The sequence below is a fragment of the Periplaneta americana genome, chromosome 9, assembly GCF_040183065.1.
Source record: "Periplaneta americana isolate PAMFEO1 chromosome 9, P.americana_PAMFEO1_priV1, whole genome shotgun sequence".
Taxonomy (NCBI): Eukaryota; Metazoa; Arthropoda; class Insecta; order Blattodea; family Blattidae; genus Periplaneta; species Periplaneta americana.
The window spans coordinates 52,972,719-52,997,517 of NC_091125.1; the positions used below are offsets into that span (position 1 = coordinate 52,972,719).

At 35.4% G+C, this 24,799-nt stretch overlaps 1 protein-coding gene across 1 annotated transcript in view; it reads left to right on the forward strand.

Moving 5' to 3' along the window:
• Positions 1-24,799, forward strand: part of LOC138705937 (pleckstrin homology domain-containing family G member 5-like) — a 705,365-nt gene that overhangs the window by 94,876 nt on the left and 585,690 nt on the right. The window contains exons 3-4 of the mRNA XM_069834734.1: positions 7,831-7,927; positions 18,039-18,117. Coding sequence (XP_069690835.1) covers positions 7,831-7,927; positions 18,039-18,117 — 176 coding nt within the window. The remainder of the gene's footprint in view (positions 1-7,830; positions 7,928-18,038; positions 18,118-24,799) is intronic.

The window sequence follows — 24,799 nt, forward strand, 5'->3', positions numbered from 1 at the left end:
GTTCTAATTGTCTTACCCTTGTTCTCATTGTCTTTCCTTTGTTCCTATTGTTTTACCCTTGTTCTCATTGTCCTACCTTTGTTCCTATTGTCTTACCCTTGTTCTCATTGTCTTACCCTTGTTCTCATTGTCTTACCTTTGTTCCTATTGTCTTACCCTTGTTCTCATTGTCCTACCTTTGTTCCTATTGTCGTACCCTTGTTCTCATTCGTTACCCTTGTTCTAATTGCCTTACCCTTGTTCTAAATTGTCTTACCCTTGTTCTCATTGTCTTACCTTTGTTCCTATTGTCTTACCCTTGTTCTCATTGCCTTACCCTTGTTCTAATTGCCTTACCCTTGTTCTAATTGCCTTACCCTTGTTCTAATTGTCTTACCCTTGTTCTCATTGTCTTACCTTTGTTCCTATTGTTTTACCCTCGTTCTAATTGCCTCATCCTTGTTCTCATTGTAATTATCTTGTTCTCATTATCTTACGCTTATTCTTATTTTATAACCTTGTTCCCATTGTCTTACCCTTGTACTCACTGTCTTCCCCTTGTTCTAATTTTCTTACCGTTTTTTAATTGTCTTCCCCTTGTTCTCATTATATTACCCTTGTTTTCATTGTCTTACCCTTGTTCTAATTGTCTTACCCTTGTTCTAATTGTCCTACCCCTGTTCTCATTGCCTTACCATTGTTCTAATTGTCTTACCCTTGTTCTAATTGTCCTACCCTTGTTCTAATTGCCTTATCCTTGTTCTAATTGCCTTACCCTTGTTCTAATTGTCTTATCCTTGTTCTTATTGACTTCCCCTTGTTCTCATTGCCTTACCCTCGTTATCATTATCTTCCTCTGATTCTCCTCGTGTTTCCCTTATTCTCCTTGTGTTTATCTCGTTCTCCTTGTGTTTACCTCGTTCTCCTTGTGTATATCTCGTTCTCCTTGAGTTTCCTTCGTTTTCCTTGAGTTTTCACTCATTCTTCTTGTGTTTCTCTCGTTCTCCTTGTGTTTACCCTCGTTCTCCTTGTGTTTACCCTCGTTCTCCTTGTGTTTACCCTCGTTCTCCTTGAGTTTCCCTCGTTCTCCTTGTGTTTACCTCGTTCTCCTTGTGTTTACCTCGTTCTCCTTGTGTTTACCTCGTTCTCCTTGTGTTTACCTCGTTCTCCTTGTGTTTACCTCGTTCTCCTTGTGTTTACCTCGTTCTCCTTGTGTTTACCTCGTTCTCCTTGTGTTTATCTCGTTCTCCTTGAGTTTCCCTCGTTTTCCTTGAGTTTTCACCCATTCTTCTTGTGTTTATCTCGTTCTCATTGTGTTTACCTCGTTCTCCTTGTGTTTATCTCGTTCTCCTTGAGTTTCCCTCATTCTTCTTGTGTTTATCTCGTTCTTCTTGTGTTTACCTCGCTCTCCTTGTATTTACCTCGTTCTCCTTGTGTTTATCTCGTTCTTCTTGTGTATCTCGTTCTTCTTGTGTTTACCTCGTTCTCCTTGAGTTTCCCTCATTCTTCTTGTGTTTATCTCGTTCTTCTTGTGTTTACCTCGTTCTCCTTGTGTTTACCTCGTTCTCCTTGAGTTTCCCTCATTCTTCTTGTGTTTATCTCGTTCTCCTTGTGTTTACCTCGTTCTCCTTGTGTTTATCTCGTTCTCCTTGAGTTTCCCTCATTCATCTTGCGTTTACCTCGTTCTCCTTGTGTTTACCTCGTTCTCCTTGGGTTTACCTCGTTCTCCTTGTGTTTTCCTCGTTCTTCTTGTGTTTATCTCGTTCTTCTTGTGTTTACCTCGTTCTCCTTGTGTTTACCTCGTTCTCCTTGTGTTTACCTAGTTCTCCTTGAGTTTCCCTCATTGTCCTTGTGTTTACCTCGTTCTCCTTGTGTTTACCTCGTTCTCCTTGAGTTTCCCTCATTCTTCTTGTGTTTACCTCGCTCTCCTTGTATTTACCTCGTTCTCCTTGTGTTTATCTCGTTCTTCTTGTGTATCTCGTTCTTCTTGTGTTTACCTCGTTCTCCTTGAGTTTCCCTCATTCTTCTTGTGTTTATCTCGTTCTTCTTGTGTTTACCTCGTTCTCCTTGTGTTTACCTCGTTCTCCTTGAGTTTCCCTCATTCTTCTTGTGTTTATCTCGTTCTCCTTGTGTTTACCTCGTTCTCCTTGTGTTTATCTCGTTCTCCTTGTGTTTACCTCGTTCTCCTTGCGTTTACCTCGTTCTCCTTGTGTTTACTTCGTTCTGCTTATCTTTCTCTTGCTCTCCGTGCCTTTCTCTTGTTCTTGTATTTCTCTTGGACTACTTATTTTCCTCTTGTTCTCTTTGCCCTTATCCCGTTCTCCTTCTCTTCTCGTTTTCTTCTCATTCTTTTATTATGTCTCTCACTTCTTCTCCGCTTGTTTTGTCTTCCCGTTATCCTAGTATTTTCCTTGTTCTCATTATATTCGTCTTGTTTTCTTTATCCGCACTACCCACACGTACTTCTACGTACAGACCGATTATTTAGTCCAGACAGGTCAGCGATGCGGAAGAGGGGAAGTAATAGGAGGAATGGGGAGAGTTCCGGAGTAGAGATAAGGGCGAGCTGTCGGTAAAGAAATGCAGTACAGCTTAATTACACTGGAAAAATACTGCTCTACCGCACGCGTGACATCTGATCGGTCTGAAGGTAAGCGAGTGAATAACCCAAACAGCCCTTGGCGTAACTAAATGGATTTTCCTGTCCCAGGCGCACATCTCCGGCGACTGTCAGGACTGAATAATTGTACTGTAATGAATGCAGCGTAGTGATTTTTTATCCTTATCCTAATAAGGTTACCATGTTTACCTACTGATCGATTGTTATTGATTCTATTATTAATCATTTTAGATCGTGTAGTGTTAATGATGAGGCCACTTTTCATGTTAATTGGTACAAAGTGAGAAAATGAGTTCATATAAATGCATATGCCAATGTTGAACATGAGAGCATTAGCCAGAAAGTCAATGTGCTCTTCCAAGAGATAAACTGATTAACTCCTCCTACTTTGCAGAAACCATTGTAATCTTTCCGAATTACCTCGATATATTGGAACTGTTCAATTTCCAACACCTTTGTAATCTTTCGATAAATGTTGCTCCTCTGCACTTTCCTGACGTAGTTCGGGATATTCTAAGTGCAAAGTTTTCATAGAGAAGGACTGAAAGGAACTGATGGAAACGATGGCTACCATGCTCTCCAGACTTCACTCCTCTGGACGTTGTCTTAGTGCAGCGTTGTCAGACAGAGACTAAACGGAGCGAAGCGCTCCACTAGACTGGTTGCGTGCTCCGGTGTTTCCACAGACATAAGCAAGTTCACGCTCCGATCTAGCTCCACAACCGGTTTTGGAGTTTACAACTCTGACACTACTGTCTTAGTGGGTTGTCAAGAAGAGGTTGTACATTGTGCCCGTTAATGAGAGTTGTTTGAAAAAGGGAATAAGAGAAGCTGTTACAACTGTCACTCCACGTGTTCTTAGCAGTGTATGGCAGGTTTGGAGCACTGCTGATACGTCTACCTGGATACAGAGGAACCCACATTGAACTTCCGTGAATGCACTGTAAAATTTTAAGACTTATTCTTTCATATTTGTTTTATGAGTCTAAATCCCACCATTACTTTACTAGCACATTGTATTTCACAATTTTTCTATTTTCTGTCTTCCTTACTCCTCGTTTCACTTCCTATCTTCCTCTTTTATTTAATTATATATTTTTATTGTTATTGGTAGTGAAATGGTCATCATGCTTTCCACTAGATAGAATCGATAATTTAGTTCAAACCCTGCCGAGAGCGATACATTTTTGGGTTTGTAAAACTCGAATAATGTTACCGTATCATAGATGTAAAGCACGTAGGATTAATATGTTAGTAAATGAGAGGGCTCCGGGCAATGTTTCTAATTTTGCGGACACATGTCTCTACACGTCCTTGGTCCTTGGCCTCTGGTCTCAAAACACGGAAAATATATATATTCGTAGCATTAGCCTGAAATTCCTGAAGACTTTATGATCGTTAAAGCTTACGAAAAGAGATGAAACTCGCTTATCAGTGTTAGGAATCTGATATATGTATCTGTGTGTGTGTGTGTGTGTGTGTGTGTGTGTGCGCAAAAGTCCTGTTGGAGCTGAAGTACTTAATACTAGCGTAAGTCGCCTTTGTGATGTGCGAATCCGTTTATCTTTTATCTATCTTTATTGTTACTTCTTTTCTCATTTTTCTTTTCTCTTCTTGTGTTTACATTTCTTTGTTACTGCTTTTAATTGCGTTTTATAATTAACCTTTGTTTTTCTTTAATATGTGTTTCTTGTTTCACTTCTTTATCATGTAACTGTTGATCATCTTAGTTGCTGAATTTGTTTTGGGTAGTATAAAGCGATTCTGGTACGTACGTTCTCTGCCCTCCAGGGTGTTTATAGCCTGACATTTGCTTTATATTTACTCAGTCTGCGCATCTTTGACATTTCTGTCTAATGGAAAATCCGCGTTAATTACGAAGCAGCATTGTGTTATGTTCATTATTAGACAGCCTGTCATTGTATTAGGATCATGTTATCAACGTCATTGTTACTCGTCTGTGTACTGACAGACAATACATCTAAAAGTAATAACGCATTATTTTGTTAAATACCATTTTTACTGTATTGTTGACTGTCAATAATACATGTAATAATACTATTGCTGCAGTATTACATGGGTGTATTGTTCTATTTTCCTGACTAATGTTTGTTTTGGATCGTACGTAGTAGAAATATGAGACTTTTCTCAATCAAGTTTTCTATGACTAGCAGTATTTTTCCAATTATAAATTTTATTATTGTTACAACTGCCGACACTGTAACTTTTGTTTGTGATATAATAAATAAATAAATAAATAAATAAATAAATAAATAAATAGACAAACAAATAAATAAATAAATAATAAATCTTGGGCGCGACAGTCTATAGAGGACCGATTAGTCGATTGCTAGCCTCAAGTTCACTTGCCTCACCAGTGAAGAAAGATCATGGATTGAGTACGACGCACAGTATATCAAAACTCAAATCTAACTGGATAAAATTAACAATTTCTCTCCTATGTAACATTATTTTGAGACACTATGTACAGGAGTTACAGGTAGCATATATTTTTTGTGTGTACAAACTCATATTACGCTTGTGTAAGATATTTTTGTAATAAATTGGAGAGGAAACGTGCGATATAAATATTCTTACAATTTTTGAATGATGTAACGGACGAGGAAAATTTCAGTGATTTAACAGGACAATGCAGTCGCGCAGACTCCAGATCGATCCATGTATATTTCCTAGTTTCTGTTTCATGACGGGATAAATAAATCTTAATTTGTGTCCATCGATATACCTTCAGTATTTGTGATGAACTCTTAAAGGGAACGTATATTAAAAAACGTCGCTCTGTGCAGGATCTGGAAAACAGCATGTTGTAATCAGAGAAGTTATTATACATGATGAGATAAGCACAGTGAATTTAAGCTCTATATAGGAACACTAAAACGTTTTATGAGTGCAACTCTGATAGCGGCAACTGATGACGTAACCGCCGCTGATTCCCGGACACGCCGTTGTACCAGTTAGTGTTCTGCAATGTTCGAACTTGAGAGAGGTAGGCCTAACTAAGACATTACAGACTTTCCCTTATTTAATATGGCAAACTAATCACTAGATCTGTGCTAAAATTCTTAAGCGGTTAAAACATAAAGGGTTGGGAGTGGAGGACAGCGATTATTTTCGTAATAAGGTGGAACAAAACTTCACCATACTCGACAAACTTGAGCCGAACAGAACGCTTGCAATGCTTTACTCTAGCATTCAGTTTAATTTGCGAGTAATACTATTATTTCGTTAGAAAATAAAGTAAAATAATAACTGCAGTGAAAATATCGCAAATATAATAATAATAATTAATAATAATAATAATAATAATAATAATAATAATAATAATAATAATAATAATAATTAAAGTAAAGGTATCCCCGTAATATGCCATGAGGACACTTTGGGGGCATGGAGGTAGAGCCCCATGCTTTCCATGACCTCGGCACTAGAATGAGGTGGTGTGGTCGGCACCACGCTCTGGCCGCCTTTTACCCCCGGGAAAGGCCCGGTACTCAATTTTATAGGAGGCTGAGTGAACCTCGGGGCCGTTCTGAAAGTTTGGCAACGAGAAAAAAATCCTGTCACCACCTGGGATCGAACCCCGTAGCCAACTGCTCTAACAACTGAGCTACCCGGCCAATAATAATAATAATAATAATAATAATAATAATAATAATAATAATAATAATATTGGAAGTAAATCCCGAAAAGACAAAGTATATGATTATGTCTCGTGACCAGAATATTGTACGAAATGGAAATATAAAAATTGGAGATTTATCCTTCGAAGAGGTGGAAAAATTCAAGTATCTTGGAGCAACAGTAACAAATATAAATGACACTCGGGAGGAAATTAAACTCAGAATAAATATCGGAAATGCGTGTTATTATTCGGTTGAGAAGCTCTTATCATCCAGTCTGCTGTCGAAAAATCTGAAAGTTAGAATTTATAAAACAGTTATATTACCGGTTCTTCTGTATGGTTGTGAAACTTGGACTCTCACTCTGAGAGAGGAACATAGGTTCAGGGTGTTTGAGAATAAGGTGCTAAGGAAAATATTTGGGGCTAAGCGGGATGAAGTTACAGGAGAATGGAGAAAGTTACACAACACAGAACTGCACGCATTGTATTCTTCACCTGACATAATTAGGAACATTAAATCCAGACGTTTGAGATGGGCAGGGCATATAGCAGGTATGGGCGAATCCAGAAATGCATATAGAGTGTTAGTTGGGAGACCGGAGGGAAAAAGACCTTTAGGGAGGCCGAGACGTAGATGGGAGGATAATATTAAAATGGATTTGAGGGAGGTGGGGTATGATGATAGAGACTGGATTAATCTTGCACAGGATAGGGACCGCTGACGGGCTTATGTGAGGGCGGCAATGAACCTCCGGGTTCCTTAAAAGCCATTTGTAAGTAAGTAAGTAATAATAATAATAATAATAATAATAATAATAATAATAATAATAATAATAATACTTAGTTACTTATGGCTTTCAAGGAACCTGGAGGTTCATTGCCGCCCTCACATAAGCCCGCCATCGGATCCTATCCTGAGAAAGAGTAATCCAGTCTCTACAATCATAACCCACCTCCCTCAAATCCATTTTAATATTATCCTCCCATGTACGTCTCGATAACCCAAAAGGTATTTTTCCCTCCGGCCTCCCAACTAACACACTATATAAATTTCTCATTTCTGGATTCACCCATACGTGCTACATGCCCTGCTCATCTCAAACGTCTAGATTTAATATTCCTAATTATGTCAGGTGAAGAATACAATGCGTGCAGGTCTGCTTGCGTAACTTTCTCCATCCTCCTGTAACTTTATCCTTATTAGCCCCAAATATTTTCCTAATCACCTTATTCTCAAACACCCTTAATCTCTGTTCCTCTCTCAAAGCTAGAGACCAAGTTTCACAACCATACAGAACAACCTGTAATATAACTGTTTTTATAAATTTTAACTTTCAGCTTTTTTGAGAGCAGACTAGATGACAAAAGCTTCTCAACCGAATAATAACAGGTATTTCCCATATTTATTCTGCGTTTAATTTCCTCCCGAGTGTCATTTATATTTGTTACTGTAGCTCCAAAATATTTGAATTTTTCCACCTCTTCAAATGATAAATTTCCCGTTTTTATATTTAAAAAAGAAATAATAATATTGAGAGGGTTTTTCTATGCACATGACCTATTATTGTAATTATTATGTTTGTTGCAGGGTCCGCCTGGGCACCGAAAAAGGGCGATTTCTCATGGCGGAGCACGATATGGATCCGCCAACGTATACCACGACTCAGATCACAGCCTCGACCTAGGTAAGTGATTGGGTATTCATATCCATGTTATAGAAGTTTTTGTATGAAATTGAAATGTGGAAAGCATTCCGTTTTAGTTTATCATGTTGTAGAAGATTATTTGAAATAATAAAGAGATTCGTCCTCGAAACTTTGAAAAACGATGGAAAACGGTACGTTCTGAAGTCTTTCCCCTATAATAAAAAATAAAAGCGAACCTGCACATTAACACTGATATTGAAATCAGAGTTGAAAACAAAACCTATGAAAATTCCAGAGGAATTATACGAGTACAAACTGTAAAATGAGACTGTCCAGTGCTTCCAGTAACCAGAGAATGAAATAAAAGCAACGAGTGACGGGATTCATTAGGATCCCTGTATTTGCGTGAAACGTTTATTCTCTCGATTGGATGTTATTGTAATATTTATAGCTATTTTTAAGGTGAACCATGAGTGAAATTTGGACGGAATTTTTATCGGAAATTCAATTTTCGTTTAAAAGTCTTAAAAAATATTCCGTACTCCAGAAAATGTCTGAAGAAGAAAACAAGTAGTAGGCCTAATCTGAGGGGGGCAGTTTTGAGCAAGTACAGTAAGATACATGAAAATCTTTGGTACAAAATTTCTATTTGTTTATTTCTTAAAAAAAAAAAAAAAAAATTCCTGCGTCTTGCATCGTGTACAAATTTCCAGGTGTACTTTTAATTCTATTGAGACAAAATTTTACAAGTAAGTTAAGAAAAGTGTGAGGAACAAGGATATGTGTTGCGTTTTGATGTAAAGATTAATGAAGTGCACATTTCAGACATTTAATTATAGGCATATATTATGATTAGAGTACGGATGTTTAGGCATTTATAATCAATTAAAATAAACAGACAAGAAAGGCAATAAAAACGTAAAAATGGCACAATAAATTTTGAAAAAGGCATTGTAAATTTTAAAAGGCATACTATATTTTAGCAATAAATTTAAGTTATATCAACATAACTCACATTTTTACTTCGTAGTTGACACATGTTGACTTATAAAATACCTTTTTTTTCGTGATTAACTGTCTTTTCACAAACCTTACATAACAAAACTTTCCATCGGTTGAAAAAACATAGGCGCCAAATTCACTAACGTAAGCATGAAGTTTGCTTTTCAATGATTTATTGAATTTAGACATTCTAGCTAACTGATCTTATTCTTCTGTCATCCGACAATAAAACTGTTTCTCATTCATATTTCTTTCTCCTACAATAATAAACACGTGTAGCACAACATTGTAACAGTAAGATTTGAAAATATGAAAGCAAACAATTTATTGAAAATGCTAAATACGTGACAACTTCTATGATAATGGGCTTAATATTTAAAATAATTATAAAGCTGATTGTTGGTATCGTGAAGACATGACATTATACAGTATTTGTAACTGTGGATTGTCGATCTATTCATATTACATCAATAGTTTAAAGTACGAAATTAGCAGATTAAGCACCGAAAATAAATTACTTTTATTTACTATTGTTAGTAAAGCAAGTCATTTTTTCATATGTTTCAATTTCATATATTCGTACATTACATTACAATTAACTATAAAATTGCAAATAAACAAGAAATATTGCTTTAAAATGACAAAAAGGCATTTATTATTGAATTGGTAAGAAACATCTTAAAAAGGCAAAAGAAGCAAAATAAAAATTGGCCCTATCACTTTGATTTACCCCAAATCACATTTATATCTATATATGAAAATAATGATTTACTTCCACCAGTAAAAAAGACATTTTTCCAAACATTCGGGCTCTAGTTATGATTATTTTTATTCAGTTGTGAAAAATCAGATATGAAAAAATTTCTACATGTCAAACTAATCAAGATAGCCAGATAGCCTACATAAAAAATTGATACTAAATTTGAAAATTGCATCCATAGGGAATGTCTTCAAAAAATTAACACATTAAGAAAATACGACATGGGGAATATCTAGTACAGTGGTCCTCAACTCAGAGCACTGTGTGGTCATCAAGCCTTGCCCGCTCGCCCGCGGAAAGTCGTAGCAGGGCAGGTAAGACGTTCAGCGGCGGGACCACAATATGAATTTACTGCATAGGTTTATGATTGTTTCTGATGAAAAAAAGATACGGGCTGAATAGAAATAACTAAATAAACTATCTTAAGCAATTTGAAAAAAAAACATTGTAGCCTATTTTCAACAAAGTTAGAAGTTAATAAATTTATAATTACTTTTAGAAATGTAATACACATTAATTATTCATTATTCGGGTAATGCATGACAATTACTGTAAATGTGTAAACTGCTTCTGTTAAAGAAAAAGTTAAACAAAACATATATAAACCCTAGGAATATTAATGTAGAAATTAACTCCATTCAGTTCACTCAACACTGGCATTAGCACTAATTTTTCAGGATTTGTTTAATTCTCTTTTCCCTCAGCAGTTTCTCAACGTTTGGAACTATTGTTTGTATAGTGCATAATGTGACAGTACATTTTAAGTTGTGATCCGATACTTGGCTTCCATGACATGGCTTGTTTATCTTCATCATACGAAAAAATTACTCTTCTCATAGATATGTGAATCTGAAAATGTATGTCTGTACAATCGGGGAAATCTAAGACATGGAAAGTTCATATAAAAGTCAGATAACTTCTTTTATTTTGATATTTGCCCTTCAATTCACTAAATAAATCAATAAGTAAATCAATAAGTTTCAATTACAAATAATAATTGAAAATCAAATTGAAAATTTTCCTAGTCCTTAAATCTAGAATAAAATTCCGGGCGCAGATCGCATGATGTGTGAATATATTCTTCGAAATTCAAAGTCTTATGAAACCAGTATGCCTATATCGTTGTTACTTTTGAAAAATGTGCTGTAACTTATCCTTTTAGTTAAGCTAACATTCCACAATTAGAGGTGGTTTCATATTAAACTCTGTCATATAACTGTATAATAATCTTGTTCTTACCTTGTCGAAAACAATTTAAAGCATCCAGATAATTCCATTAAGAAGACAAATTCACAAATCCATTTTTTTTTTCATTTTTCACTTATGATATAGGCCTTTCTTTTTTTCCCGTGAACAATGCCAAGTTGCCAAGGATATAAGTTTATTCCAACGGAGTCCAAAATAATTTCTACAACCTCTACATGAAAAATCGGAACCAGTAGTAGTATCCTTTATGAGAACAATATGTAAGAGCTCTCCTTAATCTGAAGGTTTTCAATAACGCTTCTTACAAAAATCACCAGTTGGGGATTATCGCTTACATAAGTATTTTCATCTACTATCAAAGAATAATAAATGAAAGACTGATTACTAGTTGCACCTGAACATCCTCGGCTAGACCTCGGATGGGACGCATCACGGTGGAAGGAGACAAGCTGATAGATTCATACTCCTACACTTGTTGTGAGAAGTTCTTCAGTTGTAATTAAACATTCTTCAAATTTTCAATCTTTAAAAGGTTTATAATATCGTACTATTACAAGTGAAATTTTATAACTGAGTCGCACAGCCGATTCACTAGTATTATTTATTATCTTAAACAACGTCTAGCTCTTTTTCCTTCAATTGTTGAATTAATGCTGCATGCTCTTCACCTTCGTATCTGCCGTATTCGTTACTGTGAGTTGTATAATGTATCTGTAAGTTGTATTTCTTCAGTGTGGCCTATGTTTTGAAGTGTTTTCTGCTCCTCACATCTCTTGTTTGAATGGATGGCAAGAACCGCCTCTGTTCACTACAACGCAACATCACAAACCGGTCCTCTGCCCGGTACAATAAGCAGGCGTCAGCCAAGCATTGCCCGCGCCCGTTCATACGCGAGTTGATCATCACTGATCTAGTAATTAGAAAAAAAAAATTATAACTAAGAAACTATTCAGCCTGTGAATTTCAAATTTTGTCAGTTTTTATTGTAATTTATAAGAATATGTGGTAGAATTTCAAAAGAATTGGGCGGGTAGTTTCAGATTTCCAAATTTCCCTCATAGTTTACCTTAAGGAATTGGTCCTTCTTTCTAGTTCCGCACCAAAGCTTCGTCATCTATGGCTCATGCCTAGATTCATGTTGCGGAATGAGCAATAGTTCGAGGTCTCATGAGAATGTACTGTAATTTTCTCATGACATTTCGGTCAGTGTACGGTACTGATACCCATCCAGCATCGTATGAATTTTGGGAGCTACGGCAGAAAACCAGCTATAAAGCTATGGGGGGCGGGTGGGGGCGATTATCGTTCTGACCATAATATATCTCGCTTCTGGTTGGATGATCATTCTCCTCTTCTGAGGCATGTGGACGCGAGGCCAGCAGTCGACTTGTCGGTCTTGCCCCTTCATGAGCTGTTCGGATGGATGGATGGATGGATGGATGCTCCTTATTTATAAGGATTGTACATAAGATTGAGAGTTAAATAAACGTGATGTAATTTACAGCATGTGTTGAAGGTTATTTTCTTTTATATCTTTACTGGATGTAACCTATGCCGTATACGTATATTTGTAAAAGTGTTTAAAATGTAATTACTGTGTTTAATCTGAAATGGTTTGTTGGATAGCCGATAGTATGGGTATAATAAAATAAATAAGAAATATAATGAATGTAAGAAAGTAAGCCTATCCCTCTAACAAATACTATATTAATGCAAGTCTGATCCGTTGCTAAGCAAGTGACGTCAGATGTTGAAATTTGCGTACTATTTTCTTTTAATTAACCTTCGACCATAAATGTTTCACTGCAAACGCACTACAACATTCCATAGACAGCACCAAGTTGTTTGGTTAACACTTTCAGATAGACCCTATGATTATTTTTTGTAATGGATTCTGCTAGTCTACTAGTCCATAAAAATTCCATTTCTGAATCGGGGATCCTTATGAGGTAGAATTAATTAATTGTGATGTTTGGACGACTGGTAAGGATGATGACTAGCAAAGTTAGATTAACGTGGGAAAGAAATAACCAGTAGATATTACCTGGAGGTCTGTAATTCCGGGATAGAGTTATTTTATGTTCCGTGAATCTGCTATACAGGGAAACCTTATTCATTTAATGTTCTTCCCTTGGTAGGTCTTTCACTGCAAACCCAGCATTTTATATTTCCTACTTTCCGTCTTCCTCTTAGTCTTCGCATATGATACATGTAACTTAATAATAATAATAATAATAATAATAATAATAATAATAATAATAATAATAATAATGGCTTTATTTAACCTGGCAGAGTTAAGGCCGTAAGGCCTTCTCTTACACTCAACCAGGATTAAAACTTGTTTACATAGTTGAACAGCAACTGGATCGGAATTATGTAATTACATACTGATACGATTTAGGTACATAATGACATCAAAAGAGATAGTTATATAAAAATTTACCTCATAAAATAAAAATAAACATAGTGGAATGCATATTAATGTTGTTAGAATCAAATAAGAATCACACAAAAACAGAAGCCGATAATTCAATAAAAAATGTACACAGTAAAAATAAAAATAAACACATTGGAATGCATATTAGTATTAGATTACAAGTAAGTAGGATTCACATAATTAAACTAGAAACCGACAATTGAATAAAAAGTACACAATAAAATAATAGACTAATAATAATAAAAGGAAACACAGTAGGATACATATTGGTGTTAAGTGATGAATAAACACAATATACATGATTACACAATAAAAATAAGAAACAAGCAATAAAAATAAATACAGTGGAATACATTGCATTAAATATTTGCAACGCGTTACGTCTGGCAATTCATCATAAGATATTTTTCTAATTTACATTTAAAAGAAATTAAAGTTCGGCAGCCCTTGACTTCAGGCTCCAACATGTGATATCTTCTTCTCCCCAGATTTTTCTCTCGTTCACCATTCTTTCCAGTGCATCCGTCAGTAGGCAGTTAATTCTTAGCCAGTGGCCCAGCCAATTTATTTTTCTATTCCTAAGAGACCTTACAAAGGATTTTTATTTCCCTTAAAATGTATTCGACCTCAACAGAATTTCAATCCACAAAACATGAGTCTTGCATACTAATCATTAGATCACAGAACAACCACCGTTTTTTTTTATTAATTTGCTAACATACAAACTCTTGTCCACAAAAAATTTTGACAATAAATCTACTAAATACCAACAGCATACATAATGAAGAAAATCCTTCTGGAGAGAGTAAGGTTAGGCCTATAACAGAATCAATTTTGAAATGCTACAAAACACTAATCATATAGCTTTTGCTGGCATTATTAAACGGTATGGAACATGGATATTCACAACATCCAAGCCCAAAGCTCAGAAACAGTAGATTTGCGTCTCTTTAGGCAACTGACCGCATTATTTGATCATCAAAGAAGTGCAACTACCCGTGACAAGTTAAATTGTCATAGCACCATTGCAACCGTCAATATTTGCAGTGGAAAATAGTGTGATCGTGTGACTAGAACGCATATAGGCAGAACGTCATACAAGCTTCCACATTGCACACAAGTAACAAAGTAACATTAGAATAACGAATTCATTGTAAGAGATAAAACGCTCTAAATTGTATAGATTTAGGGATGAATTTTGATGAATAATAGTATTTTAAATTTTCTTACTTGTGAAATTTATTTTTGAGAAATTACATGTAGTCTGTATTTGTCTGTATGCATAAAGTCCAAGTCATTTAACCCTTGTGACTTCTGCATAATAAATATTGAGAGTCAAGTATAGTGACTATAAATTTTGTCTTCCATTCTTCTATTTGTACTGTCCACTCTTTAGGTAGTATTGAAAAAATTTTGTTCCTTGAAATTTTGGAGGCAATTTATTCCATGTATGCAAGCGGCATTCCGGGTCAGAATTTTGTGTTTAACATCTCTGGCAAAATATAGTGTAAATAGTAATTTTGAAAATCAATTTTTATATTTTTTCGATTTATCTTTAATAAAAAAACTCATATAGTGTTTACCTTGCTTATCTTCCTATTCCAATTCTCTGTTTCAAACCAGGCTGAAGGTATCTGAATTTTCGGAGGAAAAATTCAGAGTCACTTACAAAACAAAACTTGGTTAGGAAATGGTAGCGCACACTAGTAAAAATTTACACATAATCTCTTAATAGAACTCAGAATATATCTGTTATTTTTGCTTTGTTATACGTCTTTTAAATATGAAGTGAAATCTGTGTTTTTCAGCACAACTTTGAACTTTTCTGACCATCGTAACGAAACAGTCTATTAACACAGTATGCAAAATTGCTCTTCCTTAAGTTACAAGAGAATTATTAAGAAGAGGGCACTGAGGATCTGTATTGTTTACAGGTTCAGTCTTCGGAGAAAATGATCATAGCAATTAAACTATGTTTCAGCCCAAGGTTGAATACCCAGAAGTCTGCTTCGAAATTTAATTATAATGAGAATCTATGGGTGCTATTCATAGACATTTCGCAGCACGCGCTACGAGCGTACTAAGCTAGCCCCGGCTATCCACTGGTTACTAGTACAGAATTCAAATCATATCCTATCGCTAACACTGGTTTATGAATATGAAAAACGCTGATCATCCACCGGAAGCCCGCGCTAAAAATGTCTATGAATACGGCCCTAAAAGTCTTATAAGTTGTATTACATTTTAATTTGTTTTAAATGTTTAGTTTTCGTCTGATTATGTTTCATTGTCAACGTGTATTGCTTCATTTTATTTTGTTACATAAGATCAATTAAACCAAACAAAGGTCACTTTTTGTTACTTGTAATCTTTGATAACTTGTATTTAAAATCTACTTCTCAATAATAGCACAATATTGTTGTCAGTAATCCAGTTGTTTGTTACTTGCCTTAGATAGAAATTTTAGGATCTTCTCAAGAACGATATAACTTTAAGAACGATAAGACTTCTTCTTAGCGTGACTTAGTTTAGTAGGAAAGTGAAGCTGGGAGGTCTGTATGGTAGATTTATGGGACGTGAAAGACAGATGACCATCTCATAAGACCGCTGAGGTAAGGGCAGGCAAATCGAAGAGAAAGTTCAGTAAGTTGAATATCACTCAGTTTATCTTGAGTTGAACACTAGTGGAGATCTTGGAAACAAAAATGTCATGAGAAAATCGAAACGAAAATATTACCAGAGAGCAATTGATGCGATAGGCAATAGTTTACTTTCAGATGTCTATAATCTCAAGACTTTGAAGTTTATTATACAGAATGGAAATGATGTAACTGTGCAGATTGAAGGGTACCTAGAATACATTAAAATAAAAGAAAAAATATTATGCGTTTTATAATTAAATGCATTGTTAATTATTGGACAATTATGCTGAAAGTCCGCGGAGTTTCGCAACATCACAGCTCATCATTAGCTCATCTTCGAATACATACATGAATTCGAGTCTGAAGAGCAGTATTCCGTCCCTTAGTCACTGCAGTAGGGTAGTGAGGCTTCCGGTCGCCTGTAATTTTTTTGTGAAAAGCATGGGCTGTTGTACGACCTGGAAATTTTATGACCAGAAATATTTCTTTAAATCGACTTTTAACTTGACGAACCGTCTGTTAACACTTATGAATCATAAACAAATACACGTTGTTCACTAGAAAACATATTCTCAGCCATAGAATTTTAATGACTATGTCACCAATTTAAGAACAAACATATAAAGTATTATGTAAAGAAGGCAGAATTCTGTCATTAGCTATTAAAAATTAAAACATTTACGAAAGTTTAAGGTAGCCTTTTGGGACAGCCATATTACATAACTTTTTAACGTTTAAATTGTTTTATAGAAGTATAACATGCATATTAAAACTAACAAATATAAAATTATGGTTTTATATGGAAAATTTCCTGTGCAGACCAAAATTAATTTGAATAATTCGAAATTAGAGAGAGAGTAAACAAATGCATACATTTATTTTATATCTTATCCTTTTATAAGGAATTGCATACACTACAAAGGAAAATATGTTATATAACAATAGGCATAATAATACAGCTATTGAGATCTTTTTGGTACATAAACATAATAGAGAATGGTTGTTTAAGACCTTAGTATAGCCTGTGATTTATAGAGAGTTAACCTGGAAAATTAGGATAAAAGATGAAAAAGATTAACAACTTTTGTAATGAAGTTTGTGAGAACAGTTGTTTCTACAAAGTCGAATTAGAGATATGAAGCACTTTAACGTTTATCCGTTTTGAATATCAAATATTGCGCTGTTATCTACAATGAAAAATGCCTGTGAATTGGCAACGAAAAAAAGTGGAATTAAAATTTTTCGTTGAGAACATAAAAAGCCCCTAACGTGACCCAATGAAGACGTTTCTGTGAAATTATTAATAATAATAATCCGTGGCGCTACAGCCCATTAAGGGCCAAGACCGACCAACCGGCTGCTGGCCTCATGTCCACATGCCGAAGCAGAGGTGGACGATCATCCAACCAGAATGGAGGTATCGTGTGATTAGCACGATGATCTCCCCAGCCGTTAAAGCTGGTTTGCGAAACTGGATTTTCGCTACCTATCGTAGCTCCCCAAGTGCATCATGATACTTGGGGGCACCGGTCCCATTTTACTGGCTGAAATTTCAAGAGAAAGTTTTTTTCCCTCATAAGGACTCGAACCAGCGCGCATTCCGTAGCGGAGTCCTAGGCAGGATGCCTTAGACCACGACACCAAGACGCGGGATTATTATTATTATTATTATTATTATTATTATTATTATTATTATTATTATTATTATTATTATTATTATTATGCAGTTTATTGAAGTACCAATATTCAGTGTATAAGCAGGAAAAAAAAAAAAAAACAAAAAAAAAACACATTTAAAATGTAACCCTAAGCTCCACACATTTTGATTGTTTACCTATGTAGAACTAAAATGTTGCGTAAATGACTTCAATTAAATTACGTGTTGTGTATTCAAAGCGCTCACGATCCGTGGTCTGATAACCTTATAGTGCTTGTTTCACAATGAACAAATTCAATGTTGATCACAGCTGTCCAATGCAGTGTTCACAAACAATGTTTCAACAAATCACTCGATGTGCTTCACTTGTTTGAATGGTTAGTTAAACCACTGACCGCTATTTGTGGCTTTGTTTTAGTCACTCGTTTGTTATTGTCTTGTTTCAGACTTCTCCGACTTCTCCAGCCAATCTGTACAGTCGCTGCCATCACTTATCAACCAGAACCACGAAGCTGCACCCAGATAGTGAGTAAACATTGTTTCATTATTCTTATTTGTGCTGTAGTGTACACTTCCTTTTATTAAATGTAGGTACAATTTTCTAGAGTTCAGTCGATAGAACGTTATTTTTGTTTGTAGAATAAGGAATTTTATTTCAGCACAATCTTTAAACCAGCTGTAGAAGTGCAGAGCAATGGTTTTCAAATTATGTGACAGTGCTTTCTACAGAGCGGCAGCTTTTTTTTTTCCCCAGGAATACAATTACGGTTCATGATAATTAGATATGCGTTAATTAATATTTTAATTCAGTTTATTTTTCCTCCGCATTTCACTCCTTCACAAATTAACACGTAAAGACACTTTCAAATTTCTGTGGGATAGCTGAGCCAAAAATATGACAAGAAATTCAAAGAATTTGGCGATATTTTAATCTGTTTAAAGAAATCTATCCCTTAAGTCAGTGGTTCCCAAACGTTTTAAAGGCGTAATCCATTTTTGAGCTAGACTTCTATTTGCGACCTCCCCCTCTCCCATATTATATTGTTTCTCGACTCCATTCGGAAAATAAAAATCTCCATAAAATCGCAAACAACTATAATCTTTACTCAAAATCAACGGATGCTACCGAAGTACGAATTTAAATAACCGCTTTTTTGAGTATTTTCCGAAAGAAACTCAAAATATTTACAACAGTCACAAATGGATACTAAATCCATTCCGTTCAGCTGGCCGAAATTCCAAAATATATGAAGGTAAAACTCACTGATAAATGTATCTACTGATGGAATATTAAAACTAGATCATTTTTTTTCGCAGAGAATTGTCCAGTTTTGCATTAAAAGAATACTTCGGTTTCGCAAAAGAAGCTCTTAAATTTTTTATAACATACGCAACATCATATTCATGCAAAATATTGACACCAAAATATTGAAACCAAAACAAAAGTGAGAAATCTCGAACTTGAAAGTGTATCGAATACTTAGTCCAGATTTGAGAGGCTAAGTTCTGAAATACGGACACACTTATCACAATTATTATTTTACTTTATAATCGTTGAAAGATTTTCTGAGTTTTATGTTCAACGATGTGTACGTTTTTGTTTTATTTTGTAAATCATCTCTCGATTCCCCTCAGCTCTTTACACGACCTTCACTTTGCGAACCACTGTTAAGTTGACAACCCGACGCAAAACTGCTTCTGATATGGAATTTAAGTAAAAATCAAGGATGACATACACCTAATCATTACTACCTAGGATAAACCATTTTCTTTCCAAATCGACAAAGATTCTTTCATTGTGAGAAATGTTAAAGTGTGATAACGCTATTTAGGTCGATGATGACGGAAAATGTGTATCTATGCCACCATGAGTACAAGGAAAAGATACAGTGCAGCAGGATATCTTAAGGTAATCATGTTCATTTGTTATCGTCATGACAACAGTAGTTACAGTCGTCGTCGCCGTCATAGTTGTCGAAGTCGCAGTTTTTTTTGTTGTCGTTGTGTTATTATTATTAATTATTAATATTGTTGTAGCATCGTTATTGTTGTTACAGTCGTCGCCGTTGTTGATATCATTGTTGTAATATCGTCGTTTACTGTTGTAATCTCGTTATATTGTTGCAGTTGTTGTAGTTGCCGTTGTTGTCGTCGAATTTGTTTTAGTTGCCATCATCACAGCTACATCATCATCGTCATCATCACCATTTTGCCATTGTATGGTTATTTGTCTCCAGCAAGTCAAGATTGGAGTTTGGTCGTCTTCATCTATGTACTTATATAAGCCAGTTTTTTCCCCTTTGTTGTTCAAATATTAACTATACAGAAAATTCCAAACTGACGTCTGGAATTTTTATTTACGTCAAGGCCACTTCTCTGTAGCCTACTATTTTTCTTTGATATACAATACAGTATACACTTTTTTTTGTCAGGTTTGTCTTTTTGTTGGGATTTTCATTCCGTTTCATGAATTAAATTAGAAACTGTAAGTATGTTATACTTAGATTTAGGATCGTAAGTAGGCCTATAGAGTGAAAAGTATTTTATTATTAGGGGAGAGTCGGGTAGTATCGGACATCGGGTAAAATCGGACAGTGAGTTTCTTTCATCTACCACATGATGATAGTATCTGATTGACATGGTTACGTTTCTGTGATGTCGTATAGACATGTCATTTAGGTACTACCATATGGTGGTAGATGAAAGAAACGCACTATCCGATACTACCCGATGTTCGATACTACCCGACTCTCCCCTAATTTTAAAAGCCAGACAAAAGTACCAGAAGTTTCTTCCACACACGATTTGAAATGGCATTGATGACGATTTCTCAGTATGATTGAAGTTGATTATTGCAACATATTTTTTTTTTTTCGTGTTCTCTTCATCTGTTTTTTTTTTCATGGAATTTCATACTAGCTGAACAAGCGACAAGGTATTAAGGAAGTGGCTTCAATAAAAACTTGAGTTGCTTACTCTGTTATTACATAAACACGGCATTAGAACCTTTTTGTAATGGCTCTATAAGTATTAGTTCTCTGCATCTTTTTCAAACGACAGAAAATCTCGCAAAGACTTTGTGTGTTACGTCTTTCTTGTTAGCCTGAACATGCTTTCCAGTAAAAAATAGGCTGTTGAGCAAAATTACGATGAGCGATGTTGCAATTTGCAGCGAGAAAGAGAATATCGATTGTAATATTACTGAGAATATGTTAAGTAATTTTCAGAACTATGTGTATAAAATAATGCTGTGGTATTAGGCTACAACTTCAATGTTCATTCCTATAAATACGGAAGAATGTTTCTATTGACTCTGTGATCTGTATATACAGAATATAAAGACAATAAGTCTTTTACTGTAATGGGTTAAATAGGGGCTATTTGGAACACAAAAATGAATAGTGTATAGTTTTATTTATCCATTGGTTTTTGCTAAAATTGACTTTAAAATAACACCAATATTTTCAATTAACCTAATATACTGGTGGTATTTTAATGACAGGAATGGTTTGCTCCCTTTGTCATTCTTGCAACCGTTGTTATACTTAAGACAGACTCAACCTAATTCCTTGACGAAAGTACAGTACGTTGTCTTGAGTATTGTGTTAAATATCAAACAATTGCAATCAGTTACTTTCTTTACTAGCTCATTAGAAAGTTTCACCTAGTGATAATGGATTTTTACAACGATTTTTCCCCCATACGTTCCATTTTAAATAAGAAACCTGCCTATAAATTTCTACATCCGGAAACTGCCTAGTTTATGAGATATAATTTTTTTTCAAATTCTTTAATCCAGAACTATAACAGCTAATGCAAACAGTGCTATGTGCTAGACATATCAGGCAATAAATTTCATCTAGCTGCATACCGTACCGTCAAAATCTCTTTAAATAATATGTGTGTGTGTCCAATGCCTACCCACTTCACTTGCGTGATTCGGGCTCCACATATTTCGGATAGATGGCAGAACTGTGACTCATTTTCTAGTTGTACACCACTTCGGCGGGTCACACTGTACATGATGTGTATCTGTGAAGAGTTATGTCGTGTACTAGGGTGAGTGTATGTGTAAGAGTTCGTGTAAGTGTAGTGTCTGGAAATAATGTAGACCTAAGTTATGAAAATTACATATGAGATATAGGACCAACATTCCTGAAATTGACTATAGCATATCAGCGATTTCCAACCGGTGTGTCGCGTAGCCCCATGGAGTGTGTCGCGAAATTTGGAATTGAAAAATAAATTTCATGCCATACGCCCGCCATCGGTCCCTATCCTGAGCAAAATTAATCCGGTCTCTACAATCATATCCCAGCTCTCTCAAATCAAGTTTAATATTATCTTCCCATCTACGTCTCGGCCTCCCCAAAGGTCTTATTCCCTCCGGCTTCCCACTAACATTCCATATGCATTGCTACAATGGATCTCCAGGTTCCCTAAAAGCCATAAGTTAATAATACTAATAATAATAATAATAATAATAATAATAATAATAATAATAATAATAATAATAATAATAATAATAATAACAACCGTCAAAAGGTGAACCATTACACCTTTTCCTTTCTCATTGTTTTGAGGGTTTTGAACCATCAGGTCTCTGTAAGGAATCGAATGTAAGCCTATTGGTAAATTGGATCTGTAGAAGAGAACTCTATAATTTAAATAACTGATTTATTATTATTATTATTATTATTATTATTATTATTATTATTATTATTAATTCTAGCACTTTTCAATGAGAAAATTATCACAAATGACCAGTTATGTGTCCCTCGTTCATCTACTCGTACGGAAATATGTACGACTGACTTATAACATTCTTGCTCTAAAAGGTTTTTCTTACGTGTCAGCTCTTTTTGTTGGTCCTTTTTGGAATATCTTCCCACGAAAGGGTGTCACGACAAAAAATTATTCTTATTTATATTTTTGTATCTAGCTCCTGTCAGGATTTCTTTTGAAATATCGATCTGACTCCCTGTTTGACAAGTTTGGCATGTTATGACTTGTAAATATCGACAGAGGCGACGAAAGTCACACTTCAGGAGGCTGTGGAATATGGAAATGCATTATGAGAAGAATGACGTTTTGTGAATGGCTAAAATGGTATGCTAATTGCCGATTGTGAAGGCCACAAATTGTCAATAAATTACGTCGTGACTTAAGAATATAGATATGTAGATTCTCATTTCATCCTGTTCTACGAAGTAGGCTATTAAAAGTTACTTAATTTCCGCAAAAATGAAACTTGTTCATTATTTTTATGAAAATACAAATTAAAAATCTCTGATATTGAAAATATGTTGTAGTATGTATACAGTACTTCCTAGTAACTATCGTACAGGTTATTGTCCAGATTATTTTACTCTATGTGAATCAGTTTGTTAACGGAGTTTGTATGATAAATATTAAAATATTACTTGAAATTTAAAAGTAATGTTAACTAAAAAAGTTTGGAACAATTACACTGGTCTACGCTGAAAATGCTTCGGAGATTAAAGTAATCAATTGTTATTAAATTTGGGTCGCTGATCACGAATATGACACTAATTTTTGTCAATTGGTTCTGGTTTTGGTGATATATGATATGATCGAATGTGCTCCGTCTATTATAAATATTACACGAAATCGAGGTTTGTATAGGCATCCAACAAGCAAAACTCAGTGCGCAGAAACCAGCGGGCGTGACTGTCTCGCGCAGATGACGTATGCTCCCGTTCCCAGCATGCTTGGAAGAAATAAATATTTGAAATCTGTTCCTTCTTTTTGAATAGCCCTGTATATTCAGCTATTGAATGCAATCGTTTATTGTTAAAGATGAATGCCTCAAAATTACTTTTTCCACCTGTCACATATTTAATTAAATTTATGTTACATCCTTTTCCCGGGAAGGTCTTCAATAGTAATTAAATCAGCTCGTACAAGGGCAGGTCTTTCACTGCAAACCTAGCATTCTCCAATCTTTCCTATTTGCTGCCTTCCTTTTTGTCTCCTCATATGATTCATATATCTTAATGTCGTCTATCATCTGACATCTTCTTCTGCCTCGAACTCTTCTACCGTTCACCATTCTTTCCAGTACATCCTTCAGGGGGCAGTTTCTTCTCAACAAATGACCCAGCCAATTCCTGTTCCTCCTTCTGATCAGTTTCAGCATCATTCTTTCTTCATCCACTCTTTCCAATACAGCTTCGTTTCTTATTCTGTCTGTCCACTTTACATGAGCCATTCTTCTCCTTATCCACATTTCAAATGCTTATAGTTGCTTCTCTTCGCTTCGTCATAATGTTCATCTTTCTGCCCCATATAATGCTTCTCTCCACACAAAGCACTTCACTAGTCTCTTCCTTAGTTATTTTTTCAGAAGTCCGCAGATGATGTTTTTTTTCTGTTAAAAGCTTCCTTTGATATATTTATTCTCATTTTGACTTCTTGGCAGCAACGGATATATTTATGGATTTTAATAAAACTTAATTACCTTCAGGCAAACTTTGTTATCGCATTGTTGAAAAACTTGCAGGTTGCTTGGCGAAGCATGATCTTAAGTTGCAATTGCAAGCAAGTTGCTGAGCACCACCTCTACCAAGTGGGCGGGGAGTTAAACGGGGATAATGGCTGCTCGACTTAAGTAACAGATGACTGGCGCGCCGCGGGCCTTCTGCATTGTCCCTGCATCGCGAGCACCGGCATGTGGTACCCCGCGGTGATTTGTGGGCGGGTTTAGAAGATAATTGTCCTATAATTACAGCGATCACGTTCCCGGCAGCCCATTCAGCTGTTTCCGGGAAGAATTCGCACATGTGACCTTTCGCAACAATATACAATTAAACTTGCTTAGAGAGTAAATTATTAGACCGAATAAAGCTGCCGAATAGTAATTAGAAAAACAGGAGTGCACAACGTTGTTATGTTGCAATCCTTTCTGACTTAGTTGAGATTTTATTTCTGTCATAAGGTAGGAAACGCAATTTTTCCATGAAGCCCTTCCCAAATGCTAGAGTTTGAAGAGTAGACTCAAACATACTGAGGTTACAGACGCAAAGGATGAGAATTAAAAATTACTTTTTAAGTTTTATTGCGATGCAGCTGGTGGGTAAGATGTTAAAACCATTTTTTTTCTCTGTAAATGAAATACAATCTACTCTCAAAACTTGCTCTATTAATTTGGTAAGCGTTTTCTGTGTCAACTGTGCATGACTGTGGA